Source organism: Oncorhynchus nerka, unplaced genomic scaffold, assembly GCF_034236695.1.
Source record: "Oncorhynchus nerka isolate Pitt River unplaced genomic scaffold, Oner_Uvic_2.0 unplaced_scaffold_257___fragment_2___debris, whole genome shotgun sequence".
Classification (NCBI taxonomy): Eukaryota; Metazoa; Chordata; class Actinopteri; order Salmoniformes; family Salmonidae; genus Oncorhynchus; species Oncorhynchus nerka.
This window is the reverse complement of record NW_027039969.1, coordinates 39,884-57,213: the sequence shown is the minus strand read 5'-3', so window position 1 is coordinate 57,213 and position 17,330 is coordinate 39,884. Positions and strand designations below refer to the sequence as shown.

Below are 17,330 nucleotides of genomic sequence, written 5' to 3'. Positions count from 1 at the left end.
TGAAAGACTGTGGGAAGATGCAATGCCTTTTTGGAGGTAGCCGTGCTGCAATCTAGACTTACTGGAGAGGTTCGCTCAGTAGAACCTTGGAGACGTTCAAACATGTCTTCACATGGTGTTGGGGACCTTGACAAGGAGATGTCTTTCAGCTGAGACAGAACACCACCTACCAATATGTTGACCTCAAGGGACATATCAGATATTTTCTTTCCTACTGTGGAGAAGCAAGGTGCATTTGATGTCTGATCCTCGCATGAGGTCAAGATTGTTGAAATGACCTGTTTGGTACTATTGTTCATTAGACCCTCGTCTGTTTCAGTCAAGAGAAGTTTTGAACTCTCGCTGACACCCGTGTGTAGAGTCACTTCCTGGTTCAAACTGGGCAAGTGAGGCACACTCTTACTAGCTTGCGTCAAGTTCTGGCTTGCCAAACCAAGGTACTCCTTAGTCACAAGATGTCCAGAGTCCTCTGTGGGTGTATGGCTAGACATTCTTCTCTGCACGTCTGACCTCCGCCGGTGAATGGTGAAGCCCTTTAATGTCTTCTTAATATTTTTATATAAACTAGTGGTAGCAGACCAGATCCTGCTCTTTCGCTTTTGTGCATTTTCCTGGAGGTCAGGATCTCTCTCCTCTACTTCTGCAGGTTGCGCCAAGCTCTGCAGGTCTTCCACAAATGTGTCAATGATGCCAAAGGCAGGAGAATCCGCACAAATATCCTTTGACAAGGTTCTCTGGTTTTGAACGGAACAAGACCTGGATGCTACAGAATAAGCAGGCTGTGCACTAGTTAAGCTACTGTTGGACCTTTTAACTAGGAACTCACTCACTGCTTGAGTGGTGTCTCTTGAATTCCTCTTGAGAGAATCTCAGACTGGTCAGCTTGAGAGCTTTTCTAATACAATCTAACAGGGCATCAAGATCGTCAATGAAGCCAACATGCGATGCCAAAAACGTGATCTTGTCCTTCAGATCTTTCAGCAAATTCTGTTCGTTCTCGTCAACAAAAGCCACCATTGTGTCAGAGATGGTGGTCATGACTTGCCCTGTTAGACTCTTGCTCTCTTGGTCAACTTTTTCAAGTTTAGCAGCCAGCTCTCTCACCATGCTCTCAGTCACCTTGGTCTGTGAGTCTCCCTTACCGGTGTCACTGAGAGGTTTGGCTAGCGGAGGCACTCTTAACTGACCACTGATAAGGCCGACTTGACATCTTTAATCACTTCTGCCATTACAGCAGGGGTCATCATCTGAGAGCCTGCACTTCCAGATGGAGAATTGGACATGCATGCAAGTTTGGAGAGAGAACCTTGCAGGCTGTCCTGCACACAGGTGACGAGGGTGTCCTCTGAGACACCTAAGAGGACTTGTAGTGTCTCAGAGTTGGTTGTTTTCCTCTGCACATCAGACAGAGAGGTTAGAGTCCTTGGGGAAAAAAACAACAGAAATCATCAAAGTCAAACAAATAATATGTTAGGCTGTGATGCACATTCAGTGTGTCAAATACATCTGCATCATTGAAAACAATGAGGAAAATGCTGCTGTTTCTCTGAGAAAAAACCTTAGTGTGATGTCAGCCTAACTGCTTAATTTCTAAAGCCCAATAAAATGTCTTTTGTATAAGTCATTTGTATTGAAACTGGCCTGTAGATATCTATCTATCCTGCAAATCTATCCTCTACATAAAAAATTGCTATAATTTAACTTAAAGGACAATCATAATCTACAAGGCAGTTTGAAGAAATGTTCCAAATTTCAAATGTTTCAACTTCATATTCATCATCTCCAGCACCACCCCAACATCAGCATATGTGAAAAACGGGCATTTCTATGTTTTGTAGTAAAAAAGAAAGAGGAAGATAAGTGTTTTCTATGACATCATCAACCAATTAGTAGGCAATGCCTACTCATAATTGGTTAAAATCACACGATGCACACTGATGATGTCATTAGAATCTAGAGCTGAGCATTTAACCAACATTTTTGTTATTTTTCGGTTTTTAAACAACTAATTGACCGACGTCGGCTCAATTATTTGAATTCCATATAGTTAATTTTTTTCTTCTTCTGTGAGCTCGATGCTCAGTTTCTGTAGAGATAAATCAGATCAAGCACGAACTATGTGTAGTAGGGAGTTGTAGTTTCCAACAGGTCAATATTCTACATAGTTTGGCACAGAAAATATGGCAATTAATTCCCATAATCCATTGCATTGAAATCCAAAACCGTGATTATTTTTTAAATATTTGAATCGAAACCAAACCAACCTCAAAAAGCACTAATTTCTCAGCACTATTGGAAACAGTTACGTCCCTCTATATTTTTTTTACTACAAAGCATGGAAATGTGTAATGTTCACATATGGTGATGCTGGAGATGAATATGAAGTTGTTAAATTTCCCTTTAAGAACATACCTCATGGCCCCATTGGGCAGGTAGCTTCCACTGCCCTTAGTCAGGTAAATCTCCTTGAACTTATGTTGTGATTCCTGCTCTTCTTCCTCTTCCTGCTCCATACAGTTGGAGGAAGGGTAGGGAGTCGGGATGCGAAAGCTATTGTAAGACTTTCGACTGCCTGGCCTCTTAGGTACACCAGCCTCAGTAAATCTCACACGGGACTTGGTGTTAGTCTTATCGTCTAACAGACTGGTGAGTGACGCTGTGAGAGATCTCTGTGACAATGGAGAGGAGGCAGCATCTTGGATGCCCAGTAGTTCGTAAAGACCTGGGATGATGATCTGCATCAGCTTGTCCGATAAAAACTGGACAATCCTCAGACACAAGCCGGCAAGCTGTTGTTTTGTCAGCTGTATTCCAGAAACAGAAGAAGTGTTTTAAAATGTTGCATAGTGTGTCTTTCAAAAGCTTATGAACAAGGTTAAACATTAGGCAGAGTTTTCATGGTAATCTGATTAAATTGTCAGTAACATGATCTTACCGGGTCAAACATGCCCTCACGAATCCCCCCTCCATTGCCTGAAAACAATATTGTTATAAATGTTGTCATATTAGGATGCGTGGCAGAATAGTTTTTATTTAATTATTTGCCTGATCGTGAAGTTATACTTGCTTTGTGTCAGTTGTTTTGGCAAAATTGCAATGTGACAACTTTTCTAGCAATGAACATTTTTTTCCCGATTGATCAGTTTCTAATTTGATCCTATTTCCTTGAAGGTGTGATAGTACCAAAGACAACAGAACATACTTCTCAGTTAGGTTTTGAAGGAAGTCCATAAGTGTCAGATGTTCCACAGTGTTGAGCTTCCCCTCTTCTGTGGTTTCCATCACTGAGGTTGCTCTGCTCCTGGTAGAATTGCTCTGCTCCTGGTAGAAATGTAATTATATTGCAAATAATCAAACTTAATATACAACAAATATCATACTGAAATAATTATTAACTGTTAAAGAATGGAGGAGCATTGGCAACGTTGGACAAATTTAAACAACTGAAACACAACAGAGATGGTTGTGGTACGTCAACATTGCCAATGATAGCATCACTATAACATTTTATTGGATTAATGTTGTAATATGAAATGACAAGGTCAACTTACCATCTCATTGACAGCTTCAGAGGTCAGGTGGTCATCCACCACACAGACAGGCAGGTCTAGAGACTGGGACAAGGCTCTATGGTCATAACCAGGAGAGAATGGAAACAACATCAGAGCAGTCCCAATGGCAGAATCTAACCACTGTCTTCATGTCAAAGACTCACTTAGTAGTTAATACATGGCCACAAATAATGAGGGGTTCAAATAGATCGGCTGGGGACTTGACCCTACAAATGACTCCATGAATGACGCCTGACCTGCCCCATAACAAGTTCTTTCTTATTAGTCTCTCTCTCTTAATCTCCACACAAATATCTAACTGGACAGAGTGTAAGTGGCCTTACCTGACTGTCTCAGTGTCAGAAACATCATAGTCTTGTTGTTCTATGTCCTCCAGGGACATCTCAGCTACAGCAGACGGGGCAAAGCCCGGGATGATCTCTCAAACTGAAAATAATGACTGTTTATGTGAACTGAACCATTTACAGTGGCTTGCGAAAGTATTCACCCCCCTTGGCATTTTCCCTATTTTGTTGCCTTATAACCTGGAATAAAAATTTACCACAGGTGGACTCCAATCATGTTGTAGAAATACCTCAAGGATGATCAAGGGAAACAGGATGCACCGGTGCTCAATTTCGAGTCTCATAGCAAAGGGTTTGAATAATTATGTAAATAAGGTATTTCTGTTTTTTTTCCGTTTTAAATTGCAAAAATGTCTAAACTGTTTTTGCTTTGTCATTATAGGATATTGTGTGTAGATTGATGAGGAAAATGTTGTATGTAATCCATTTTAGAATAAGGCTGTAACGTAAAAAATGAAATGTGTAAAAAGTCAAGGGGTCTGAATACTTTCCAAATGCACTGAAGCAGTCTATAAGATATATCTTATTACAGTTTAGGCCTACCTTGTTATTTTCTTCCATCTGGCAATATCATATTAATGGATTAAATCTATTTAGTTTGTTTTGTTGTGAGTATTTTTATTAATCGTTTGAAAATACAAGTATTATCTACTTTCTGAAGGACAGCCAAGTTGATAGGCAACATAGAACCTACAAACAATTATGACATCATTGGAACACATGCACGTGTCACAAACACCTTTAGCCCAAAAAAGCAGTGTAGCAGTGCTGCCCAAGCTGGGGGCGATACACTTTTATTAGGCTTTTATTCAGATTCACAAACAATGCTCTACTTGAAGTCAATGAGTAAACATGTAGCAACATGGCTGAGCTTTAACGTGTAAGTAGAAGTTGACACTAACCATATGTATAATCCTAAAATGCTTGCCCTAAATACCAGTCTAGAACCCAGGTATGTCTCCTGCTATTTATAGTATCTTTCAAGTACATCTTATTACAGTTTAGGCCTATCTTATTATTTTCTTCCATCTAGCAATATCATTTTAAGGGCAAATACACACACATGTGTTGTAGGTCAATGAACTCCATAGTTTTAATCAGAGTTTATAATAAGGAAGGGGAATTCTGTAACAGTTTATGACATCAAAGGTATGGCAGCTATGGAGAATCATTTTCAAAACAATATCCAAAACGGGAAATCATTGGATGTGATTCATTCGATTCTATGCAATTTCATCTTTGAGGACTGACATGGAAGCAACCATTACACAACCCTGAACTCAATAACCCCACCACAGTTTCAGAAGAGATATCAAACCATATCTGGTCATATTTCTATTACATACACCCAGGCTGTGCCTGGACAGTGATGGATGGCTATATGGAGCATCCTTGTCCATCATGTTCAGTGTGTTAGTGCTCTCACCACAGCGAGGCAGCAGAGTACCAGTTGAGGTAGGTGCAGGCAGAGCGTAGTAATTAAAGGCAGTGGTAGCCTATCCATCCCCATATCAACACCTGCAGCATCTCATGACACGCGCTCACACTCCCCCATTTACCACAACTTCCAAACTAACTGGACCTAAAACAATGTGTAACTTAATGGCCATTCCAAGTCAGGATCACACCTAATACCAATTCCAAGTCAGGATCACACCTATTACCAAATAGCTAGAGGATAAACCACAAATAAATTCATGTTTTGTAGGGGGGAGTTGACGATTATGTGGTGGTTGTTTCACTATCGATGATGAAATTGCATTAAATCAAAAGAGTCAGACCCAATGATTTACTGTTCGTAAGGACAGAGTGCCACTAGTAATATTGAACATTAAGTCGAAATGTAGCTAGGGAGTTGTCTTAGTTGTCTTAGGGAACTTTCCAGCAAATGTGGATCTCAAAACAGGAGTACGAAGAGGGCGGGAAGCAGTGCGTAGACAGGAAGTGCCCTTGATCGACCACCAACAGCATCTGCTGCCTCCAGAACTCACAATAACATGTCTAGTTTAACCTTTTACTGTGAGCTCAGGAACACCCAAGGACGGTAGTTCTGTCGATTAATTTTTAAAACTTTTTTAAAAACTGGATAATCGAATCTGCCTTTATCATTTTTTGTAGAAAACATGAACTATAACGAACCGTGTCACATATTCCATTGCTATGAAAAGGGTGAAAGGCTGAGTTCCTTTTGACTCCATCTTCAGTATGCCATTTTCAGTTTGTTTATGGACCTTATATTCTGATCTCAACCTTCTTGACAGGTAAGAAACACTTGGTTAGTGTTTGTGTCTTATCCAATGGGTTGTCAGGTGAACGTTGAAGATGCTTCTTGGAGGTGATCTAATGATGTCATTGAATCGCTGTCATTAACTATTACAAACTATTACAAACTATTACACTCAACGGAACGACTTGATTAGTGTAGTGTCAACAACGCAGACACTGCCAGCTAGCCTACATAGTCAACAACGCAGCCTCTGCCAGCTAGCCTACTTCAGCAGTACTGTATCATTTTAATCATTTTAGTCAATAAGATTCTTGCTACGTAAGCTTAACTTTCTGAACACTCGAGACGTGTAGTCCACTTGTCATTCCAATCTCCTTTGCATTAGCGTAGCCTCTTGTGTAGCCTGTCAACTATGTGTCTGTCTATCCCTGTTCTCTCCTCTCTGCACAGACCATACAAACGCTCCACACCGCGTGGCCGCGGCCACCCTAATCTGGTGGTCCCAGCGCGCACGACCCACGTGGAGTTCCAGGTCTCCGGTAGCCTCTGGAACTGCCGATCTGCGGCCAACAAGGCAGAGTTCATCTCAGCCTATGCCTCCCTCCAGTCCCTCGACTTCTTGGCACTGACGGAAACATGGATCACCACAGACAACACTGCTACTCCTACTGCTCTCTCTTCGTCTGCCCACGTGTTCTCGCACACCCCGAGAGCTTCTGGTCAGCGGGGTGGTGGCACCGGGATCCTCATCTCTCCCAAGTGGTCATTCTCTCTTTCTCCCCTTACCCATCTGTCTATCGCCTCCTTTGAATTCCATGCTGTCACAGTTACCAGCCCTTTCAAGCTTAACATCCTTATCATTTATCGCCCTCCAGGTTCCCTCGGAGAGTTCATCAATGAGCTTGATGCCTTGATAAGCTCCTTTCCTGAGGACGGCTCACCTCTCACAGTTCTGGGCGACTTTAACCTCCCCACGTCTACCTTTGACTCATTCCTCTCTGCCTCCTTCTTTCCACTCCTCTCCTCTTTTGACCTCACCCTCTCACCTTCCCCCTACTCACAAGGCAGGAAATACGCTCGACCTCATCTTTACTAGATGCTGTTCTTCCACTAACCTCATTGCAACTCCCCTCCAAGTCTCCGACCACTACCTTGTATCCTTTTCCCTCTCGCTCTCATCCAACACTTCCCACACTGCCCCTACTCGGATGGTATCGCGCCGTCCCAACCTTCGCTCTCTCTCTCCCCCGCTACTCTCTCCTCTTCCATCCTATCATCTCTTCCCTCTGCTCAAACCTTCTCCAACCTATCTCCTGATTCTGCCTCCTCAACCCTCCTCTCCTCCCTTTCTGCATCCTTTGACTCTCTATGTCCCCTATCCTCCAGGCCGGCTCGGTCCTCCCCTCCCGCTCCGTGGCTCGACGACTCATTGCGAGCTCACAGAACAGGGCTCCGGGCAGCCGAGCGGAAATGGAGGAAAACTCCCTCCTCTCTACATTTTCCTCTTCTCCCTGCGGACCTGACATCCTTTCTAGGAACTCCAACCTTCTCCTCTCTACATTTTCCTCTCTCAGATCTCTCTGCTGCTAAAGCCACTTTCTACCACTCTAAATTCCAAGCATCTGCCTTCTAACCCTAGGAAGCTCTTTGCAACCTTCTCCTCTTCCTCCTGAACCTACCCCTCCTCCTTGAATCCCTTCTTTCTTTTCTCTCCAAAACTCTTGAACGTCCGTCCTTGGCCAGCTCTCCCGCTATCTCTCTCAGAATGACCTTCTTGATCCAAATCAGTCAGGTTTCAAGACTAGTCATTCAACTGAGACTGCTCTTCTCTGTATCACGGAGGCGCTCCGCACTGCTAAAGCTAACTCTCTCTCCTCTGCTCTCATCCTTCTAGACCTATCGGCTGCCTTCGATACTGTGAACCATCAGATCCTCCTCTCCACCCTCTCCGAGTTGGGCATCTCCGGCGCGGCCCACGCTTGGATTGCGTCCTACCTGACAGGTCGCTCCTACCCAGGTGGCGTGGCGAGAATCCGTCTCCACACCACGTGCTCTCACCACTGGTGTCCCCCAGGGCTCTGTTCTAGGCCCTCTCCTATTCTCGCTATACACCAAGTCACTTGGCTCTGTCATAACCTCACATGGTCTCTCCTATCATTGCTATGCAGACGACACACAATTAATCTTCTCCTTTCCCCCTTCTGATGACCAGGTGGCGAATCGCATCTCTGCATGTCTGGCAGACATATCAGTGTGGATGACGGATCACCACCTCAAGCTGAACCTCGGCAAGACGGAGCTGCTCTTCCTCCCGGGGAAGGACTGCCCGTTCCATGATCTCGCCATCACGGTTGACAACTCCATTGTGTCCTCCTCCCAGAGCGCTAAGAACCTTGGCGTGATCCTGGACAACACCCTGTCGTTCTCAACTAACATCAAGGCGGTGGCCCGTTCCTGTAGGTTCATGCTCTACAACATCCGCAGAGTACGACCCTGCCTCACACAGGAAGCGGCGCAGGTCCTAATCCAGGCACTCGTCATCTCCCGTCTGGATTACTGCAACTCGCTGTTGGCTGGGCTCCCTGCCTGTGCCATTAAACCCCTACAACTCATCCAGAACGCCGCAGCCCGTCTGGTGTTCAACCTTCCCAAGTTCTCTCACGTCACCCCGCTCCTCCGCTCTCTCCACTGGCTTCCAGTTGAAGCTCGCATCCGCTACAAGACCATGGTGCTTGCCTACGGAGCTGTGAGGGGAACGGCACCTCAGTACCTCCAGGCTCTGATCAGGCCCTACACCCAAACAAGGGCACTGCGTTCATCCACCTCTGGCCTGCTCGCCTCCCTACCACTGAGGAAGTACAGTTCCCGCTCAGCCCAGTCAAAACTGTTCGCTGCTCTGGCCCCCAATGGTGGAACAAACTCCCTCACGACGCCAGGACAGCGGAGTCAATCACCACCTTCCGGAGACACCTGAAACCCCACCTCTTTAAGGAATACCTAGGATAGGATAAAGTTGAGTGGACAAGACAATTATTCACTGAAAATGAAATCCGTCTTTCATTTCACTTATGTTGATATTTGATTGAAAATACAAAAACTAAATAACTGTTTTATGAAGCACTTGTAGACATTCATTGTTTTCTAAATCATATTTTCAGCAAAACAGATACATACGTTTACAATATGACATAAAATAAAATAAGTGATATGTAAATGATTGGCAAAAGGCTCCAACCACCCAAGTCATAGACTGTTCACTCTGCTACCACACGGCAAGCGATACGAGAGCACCAAGTCTGGGACAAAAGGCTCCTTAACAGCTTCTACCCCCAAGCCATAAGACTGCTGAACAGCTTCCACCCCCAAGCCATTAGACTGCTGAACAGCTTCCACCCCAAAGCCATTAGACTGCTGAACAGCTTCTACCCCCAAGTCATTAGACTGCTGAACACTGTCATTAGACTGCTGAACAGCTTCTACCCCCAAGTCATTAGACTGCTGAACAGCTTCTACCCCCAAGTCATTAGACTGCTGAACAGCTTCTACCCCCAAGTCATTAGACTGCTGAACAGCTTCTACCCCCAAGTCATTAGACTGCTGAACAGCTTCTACCCCCAAGTCATTAGTCATTAGACTGCTGAACAGCTTCTACCCCCAAGTCATTAGACTGCTGAACAGCTTCTACCCCCAAGTCATTAGACTGCTGAACAGCTTCTACCCCCAAGCCATAAGACTGCTGAACAGCTTCTACCCCCAAGACTGATGAACGTTAATTAAATGGCCACCTGCACTATTTGCATTGACCCCCTTTGTTATTGATGTATTTTTCTAATTGTTTTCCACTGACTCTCTTGAATTGGCTCGATGCACACTCACTACACTCTACCCACACATTCACTGTGACACTGACCGACTTTCACACCAGCTGCTGCTACTGTGTTTATTATCTATCCTGACTGCCTAGTCACTTTTACCCTTACCTACATGTACATACTGTATTACCTCGACTGCCTCGCACCCATGCACATTGACTCGGTACTGGTACTCCTTGTATATAGCCTCGTTATTGTTATTGTGTTACTATTTAGAAAATATTTTCTTACTTTTTTAACTCTGCATTGTTGGGAATGTGCTCGTAATAAAGCCTCTCACAGTTGTTTTCGGCGTATGTGACCAATACGATTAGATTTTCATCTGAACAAATGAATGCTCTTGTTGTTATGATGAGGAATTTATTTAAATAATTTGGTTTTCCTTGAAGATTTGAATGGGCTGAGAAAGCCTTTCGTGATGGATCTAGACAATCTAGTGAAAAGGGAGGGTTTGCGACTCTTCTCTTCAAGTGGTAAGGACGATGCGATATCATAAATTCCCTCTGGAGAAAAGGAGCCATGAGATGTTGTCATCGTCTCTGCAACGAAAGACCATCCAGCATGCCATCAATTTACATTTTTACTCATTTATCAGAAACTCTTATCTAGAGAGACTTACAAGGAGCAATTAGGATTAAGTGCCTTGCTCAAGAGCACATTGACAGATTTTGCCTCGTGGACTCAGGGATTCTGAACCAGCAACCTGTCGGTTACTGGCCCAAACTCTTAACCCACTAGGCTACCACCCAGCCCACAGTACAGTATGTCATAGGTAACAACTCAGAGGAGTACAATGTCTTTCCAAATGAATTAGTGGAATGGTAAAGGGATAATGTCTCAGTCTTGACTGAGCAGCAGCCTAAACAGCAGCAGGGCTTACCTGTAAAGTACACAGTAGGGGAAATGTTCTGAGGCTGGTACTCCAGAGACTCTTGAGGACAGAGGTTCTTACTAACTTTCTTGGAACCCTGGTTGGTGGGAAAAGGCACATTAAAACAAACTGAATTTTTTTCGATATCTTAAAGTACAGCATATCAATTGCAAAGAAGCAGTGCAATGCCATGACACAAATAATCATATATCTCACAAAAGGTCAACAGCAGTGTTATTCATGAAAGATGTATGTGTACTATACCTTTGTGTTAAAGGTGAGGACCTGCTCTCCAGTACTGCTGATGGTATCCCTTTCCAAATCAAACACGCCTTTTACAATGTCACTGGTGGCCACGCTGGTAGTGGACTCAAAATAACATTTAGCAGTGGCTTTGGTGATCATTTGAAGAATGACCATGCAAGTAGAAGTCTTTGGTTCGTTCTGGACTGAAACATCAAAGTTTATGTTTTCATACTCATCTGACCACTGTCTCAGGAAGCACTTCACTGTCTCTTCAGCAAATATCTGGAGAAGCTGAGAGGAGAGCTCCTTGGATATGGCGCATTGTTCCTTTCCCCATTTCAGCCTTGAAAGAATAGAGTCTGAAGCACTTTTGGCTGCTTCCAATGTTAAGACCTGTGGAGTGCTGTGGCTGTCCTGAAGGGCTATAACTTTATCCACCAATTCATGGCTGAAAATGTGGATGGTCCAAGTGGAAATGATTTTTCTCAATTTCCTAACAGCAGATCGGAGGTCGTCAAGATGAGAAGCACCCTGTCCATCTTCCTGTGTGTTCTCAACACTTTCCACCATAATGTCCACTACCACCCCAGCAGCTTGCCTGACTTTGTCCACAAAGGTTACAGGAAGTAAGTCCTCTGTGTGAAAGAAGTCCTCAATGATTGTGTTTCTAACAATGGGAAAGTCAATCTGAGCAGGAAACTCAGTGGGGATGGGAGTCCCGGGTAAGGCAAAGTGCCATTTCGACTGCCTTAATTTTGAAGTAGGTGTTAGAGAGATGGAGGAGTGTGAAGAAGAGGTATTTCTTGTATTTTGGCTGTCAGCACTCCTACAACGGATCGTGCCAATATCCTCCAGCATGGATCCCGAGAGCTCAGTGGTTTTAGATAGTAATTTGTGCGGAATGTCCACACAGGCATCGTTTCCACCAGGTGTAACACTGCTCTGGTTGACCTCAAGATGGCCGAGACTTGCTCTTTGTGATGCAGGACTGCTTTGATATGTAAAGATTTGGATTGAACCAAGTGTTGTGTCTGATCTTTGAAGATCTTTTCTGAGAAACTCCGTAATCTTGCTTTGCAGACTGTAGTAGATGTTACGAGCAACAGACCGGATCCTTTTCTCAGAAACCTGTCCAGTGGTGAGCAGGGAGGTTCCAGATACCATGTCAGATGATTGGGTGGTCTGGGGGAGCTCCTGCTGGTCTTTCACCGTGGTTTGTATAATATCAGTAGATGTGGTGGATGTAGATACAGACTGGAGGCACTTATCTGTTGTGCCTTCCTCCACAATGTTAAATGATCTAGAGATGACCTCACTCACTCCTTTCTCAGCTTTGGTTTGGAACTCATGACTAGAGAGTTTTTGGAGGCTCTTTGTTGAAAGACTGTGGGAAGATGCAATGCCTTTGGAGGCAGCCGTGCTGCAATCTAGACTTACTGGAGAGGTTCGCTCAGTAGAACCTTGGAGACGTTCAAACATGTCTTCACATGGTGTTGGGGACCTTGACAAGGAGATGTCCTTCAGCTGAGACAGAACACCACCTACCAACATGTTGACCTCAAGGGACATATCAGATATTTTCTTTCCTACTGTGGAGAAGCAAGGTGCATTTGATGTCTGATCCTCGCATGAGGTCAAGATTGTTGAAATGACCTCTTTGGTACTATTGATCAGTAGACCCTCGTCTGTTTCAGTCCAGAGAAGTTTTGAACTCTCGCTGACACCCCTGTGTAGAGTCACTTCAAGGTTCAATCTGTGCAAGTGAGGCACACTCTTACTAGCTTGCCTCAAGTCCTGGCTTGCCAAACAAATGTGCTCCTTAGTCCCAAGATGTCCAGAGTCCTCTGTGGGTGTATGACTAGACATTCTGCTCAGCATGTCTGACCTCCGCTGGTGAATGATGAAGTCCTTTAATGTCTTCTTAATATTGTTATATAAACTAGTGGTAGCAGACCAGATCCTGCTCTGTAGCTTTTGTGCATTTTCCTGGAGGTCAGGTTCTCTCTCCTCTACTTCTGCAGGTTGCGCCGAGCTCTGCAGGTCTTCCACAAATGTTTCAATGATGCCAAAGGCAGCAGAATCCGCACAAATATCCTTTGACCATGTGTTCTGGTTTTGAATGGAACAAGACCTGGATGCTACAGAATAAGCAGGCTGTGCACTAGTTAAGCTACTGGTGGACTTTTTAACTAGGAACTCACTCACTGCTTGAGTGGCATTTCTCTTAAATTCCTCACTTGAGAGTTTTTTCATGCAATCTAACAGACTGGTCAAAGAAGCTGTGGCCTTACTTCTGCTGTCCTCAATTTGACAGGGGAACTCACATACTATTGGTGATGAGGACCTGGAATGGGAGATATCCCCAAGCTGAGCCAGAACACCCTCTACAAATTTCTCTCTCTCAAAGAGAAGCCTGATCCTTTTTCTCCAACAGTGTACAGGGGGTCCTCCTTTGACATCTCAGTGTTGTACAAGACCAGAAGCTCTGAGATGACTTCTTTGGTGCAAGTTGTCAGAAGGAGCTTGCTTTCTTCTGACTCAGTTTTTGCCCAAAGAAGTTTTGAGCTCTCACTTAGGCCTCTTTGTAAAGTAACTGCACCAGTGGACTCTGGCAACTGAGGCTCACTCTTACTGGGCCTATATTTCATGTCTAAGCAAGGAAGTGGAATTGTCTCCTTAAACTCAGCATTTGTGATGTTATCATCAGATGTGACAATGCTCTTTAAGGCACATCGCTGAAGCTTGCCGAAATAATCTTTCAAGTTGTTTTGGATGCTGTGGTAAATGTGAACAGCAGCAGACCAGGCACTCTTCTGTTGGGGACTCTCTTCAGATTCAGCCAATGACTTCATATCTGACACGAAAGTCTTAACAACTACTGACGCTGCTGAGCCCACTGGGTGAATTGACTCTGTCTTTACAATGCCAGACAATGTTTGACCTGATACAGCACCTGTTAACTCAGACTGAACGACTGAACTAGGAAAGCTCAAACTACTGACTTTTTTGGCAAGAACTCCACTCACTGCTTGTATTGCTGATGTTTGAAACTCCCGGCTGGAGAGTTTTTGGATGCTCTTAGATGTGAGCGTGCAGGAGGAACCAGATTCACTAATATTGTAGCTGCTCTCGTATTTCCTTATCAGGGCATCAAGATCCTCAATGAAGCCAACATGCGATGCCAAAAATGGGATCTTGTCCTTCAGATCTTCCAGCAAATTCTGTTCGTTCTCGTCAACAAAAGCCACCATTGTGTCAGAGATGGTGGTCATGACTTGCCCTGTTAGACTCTTGCTCTCTTGGTCAACTTTTTCAAGTTTAGCAGCCAGCTCTCTCACCATGCTCTCAGTCACCTTGGTCTGTGAGTTTCCCCTTACCGGTGTCACTAGAGAGGTTTGGCTAGCGGAGGCACTCTTAACGACCACTGATAAGGCCGACTTGACATCTTTAGCCAACTCTGCCATTACAGCAGGGGTTAGCATCATAGAGCCTGCACTTCCAGATGGAGAATTGGACATGCATGCAAGTTTGGAGAGAGAACCTTGCAGGCTGTCCTGCACACAGGTGACGAGGGTGTCCTCTGAGACACCTAAGAGGACTTGTAGCGTCTCAGAGTTGGTTGTTTTCTTCTGCACATCAGACAGAGAGGTTAGAGTCCTTGGGAAAAAAACAACAGAAATCATCAAAGTCAAACAAATAATATGTAAGGCTGTGATGCACATTCAGTGTGTCAAATACATCTGCACCATTGAAAACACTGAGGAAAGTGCTGCTGTTTCTCTGAGAAAAAACCTTAGTGTGATGTCAGCCTAACTGCTTAATTTCTAAAGCCCAATAAAATGTATTTTGTATAAGTCATTTGTATTGAAACTGGCCTGTAGATATCTATCTATCCTGGCAATATCTATCCTCTACAAAAATCCAAATTGCTATAAACTTCAAATACTGTAACTTCTAATAACTTCAAGGACAATCATAAATACAAGGCAGTTTGAAGAAATGTTAAAGGGAAATTTCTAAATGTTTCAACTTCATATTCATCATCTCCAGCACCACCCCAACATCAGCATATGTGAAAAACGGGCATTTCTATGTTTTGTAGTAAAATAGAAAGAGGAAGATAAGTGTTTTCTATGACATCATCAACCAATTAGTAGGCAATGCCTACTCATAATTGGTTAAAATCACACGATGCACACTGATGATGTCATTAGAATCTAGAGCTGAGCATTTAACCAACATTTTTGTTATTTTTCGGTTTTAAACAACTAATTAACCGACGTCGGCTCAATTATTTGAATTCCATATAGTTAATTTTTTTCTTCTTCTGTGAGCTCGATGCTCAGTTTCTGTAGAGATAAATCAGATCAAGCACGAACTATGCAATGTAGTAGGGAGTTGTAGTTTCCAACAGATCAATATTCGACATAGTTTGGCACAGAAAATATGGCAATTAATTCCCATAATCCATTGCACGCCCACTTGCTTGTCCACTCTGTGTGGAGCAGATACGGAAACCTCATTGACTGAGACGGAGAGACGAGAGAATGCATGAGAGATAAAAAGCAGTTGCGTTGCGAGGATTCTCTACCTGGAAATACATGATCTAAGTGATTGACAGTTGGTGTTCAGCGGTCATAAAAGTAGGTCTTATTTACTTAGAAGAACTACTAAAATAGTGATTTTGTCAGACAGGATAAGCAGCAGCTCTATAGAGATGAGTTGATGACTTGGAATGAAATAATAAAGTTATCAAATAAATATTTTATATGAGAAAGTAAATGATGGTTGATAAGTCATAAACAGTAATGGACAGTCACTACCATCATGGGACTTTTATTCATTGTTTTATCATGTGTTGTTACAGCATTCAACACACATAATCCATAGTGCATTTAATGTCTAAAAAAGTATTGAAATCCAAAACCGTGATTATTTTTTAAATATTTGAATCGAAACCAAACCAACCTCAAAAAGCACTAATTTCTCAGCACTATTGGAAACAGTTACATCCCTCTATATTTTTTTTTACTACAAAGCATGGAAATGTGTAATTTTCACATATGGTGATGCTGGAGATGAATATGAAGTTGTTAAATATCCCTTTAAGAACATACCTCATGGCCCCCTTGGGCAGGTAGCTTCCACTGCCCAGACTGCCCTTAGTCAGGTAAATCTCCTTGAACTTAAGTTGTGATTCCTGCTCTTCTTCCTCTTCCTGCTCCATACAGTTGGAGGAAGGGTAGGGAGTCGGGATGCGAAAGCTATTGTAAGACTTTCGACTGCCTGGCCTCTTAGGTACACCAGCCTCAGTAAATCTCACGCGGGACTTGGTGTTAGTCTTATCGTCTAACAGACTGGTGAGTGACGCTGTGAGAGATCTCTGTGACAATGGAGAGGAGGCAGCATCTTGGATGCCCAGTAGTTCGTAAAGACCTGGGATGATGATCTGCATCAGCTTGTCTGATAAAAACTGGACAATCCTCAGACACAAGCCGGCAAGCTGTTGTTTTGTCAGCTGTATTCCAGAAACAGAAGAAGTGTTTTAAAATGTTGCATAGTGTGTCTTTCAAAAGCTTATGAACAAGGTTAAACATTAGGCAGAGTTTTCATGGTAATCTAATTAAATTGTCAGTAACATGATCTTACCGGGTCAAACATGCCCTCTTGAATCCCCCTCCATTGCCTGAAAACAATATTGTTATAAATGTTGTCATATCAGGATGCGTGGCAGAATTGTTTTTATTTCATTATTTGCCTGATCGTGAAGTTATACTTGCTTTGTGTCAGTTGTTTTGGCAAAATTGCAATGTGACAACTTTTCTAGCACTTAACATTTTCTTTCCGATTGATCCGTTTCTAATTTGACCCTATTTCCTTGAAGGTGTGATAGTACCAAAGAAAACAGAACATACTTCTCAGTTAGGTTTTGAAGGAAGTCCATAAGTGTCAGATGTTCTACATTGTTGAGCTCCCCCTCTTCTGTGGTTTCCATCACTGAGGTTGCTCTGCTCCTGGTAGAATTGCTCTGCTCCTGGTAGAAATGTAATTATATTGCAAATAATCTAACTTAATATACAACAAATATCATACTGAAATAATTATTAACTGTTAAAGAATGGAGGAGCATTGGCAACGTTGGGCCAATTAAACAACTGCAACACAACAGAGATGGTTGTGGTACGTCAACATTGCCAA

At 43.4% G+C, this 17,330-nt stretch overlaps 1 protein-coding gene and 1 long non-coding RNA gene across 3 annotated transcripts; both read right to left on the bottom strand.

Annotated features, from left to right (window-relative positions):
• Positions 1-3,207: 3,207 nt before the first annotated feature.
• LOC135568836 (uncharacterized) lies at positions 3,208-4,095 on the bottom strand. The gene is made up of 3 exons (XR_010462746.1): positions 3,896-4,095; positions 3,552-3,627; positions 3,208-3,321 (listed from the first exon to the last, which is right to left on the bottom strand). It is a non-coding gene; the product is annotated as an uncharacterized LOC135568836 (long non-coding RNA).
• Positions 4,096-9,801: 5,706 nt separating this feature from the next.
• On the bottom strand, positions 9,802-17,330 carry LOC135568835 (uncharacterized). Of its 2 annotated transcripts, none has more exons than XM_065015608.1 (5): positions 17,048-17,330; positions 16,782-16,818; positions 11,151-16,650; positions 10,896-10,983; positions 9,802-10,554 (listed from the first exon to the last, which is right to left on the bottom strand). In XM_065015608.1, the coding sequence occupies exon 3, from the start codon at positions 14,852-14,854 to the stop codon at positions 13,517-13,519; it is 1,338 nt and encodes a 445-aa protein (XP_064871680.1). In that variant the 5' UTR covers positions 14,855-16,650; positions 16,782-16,818; positions 17,048-17,330; the 3' UTR covers positions 9,802-10,554; positions 10,896-10,983; positions 11,151-13,516. Both variants share the same exon structure in this region, with proteins under 2 accessions (XP_064871680.1, XP_064871681.1).

What these genes read in the sequence shown, in the direction of transcription:
- LOC135568835 (XM_065015608.1), bottom strand. Translation starts at nt 14,854, where the DNA reads ATGTGCATCACAGCCTTACATATTATTTGTTTGACTTTGATGATTTCT.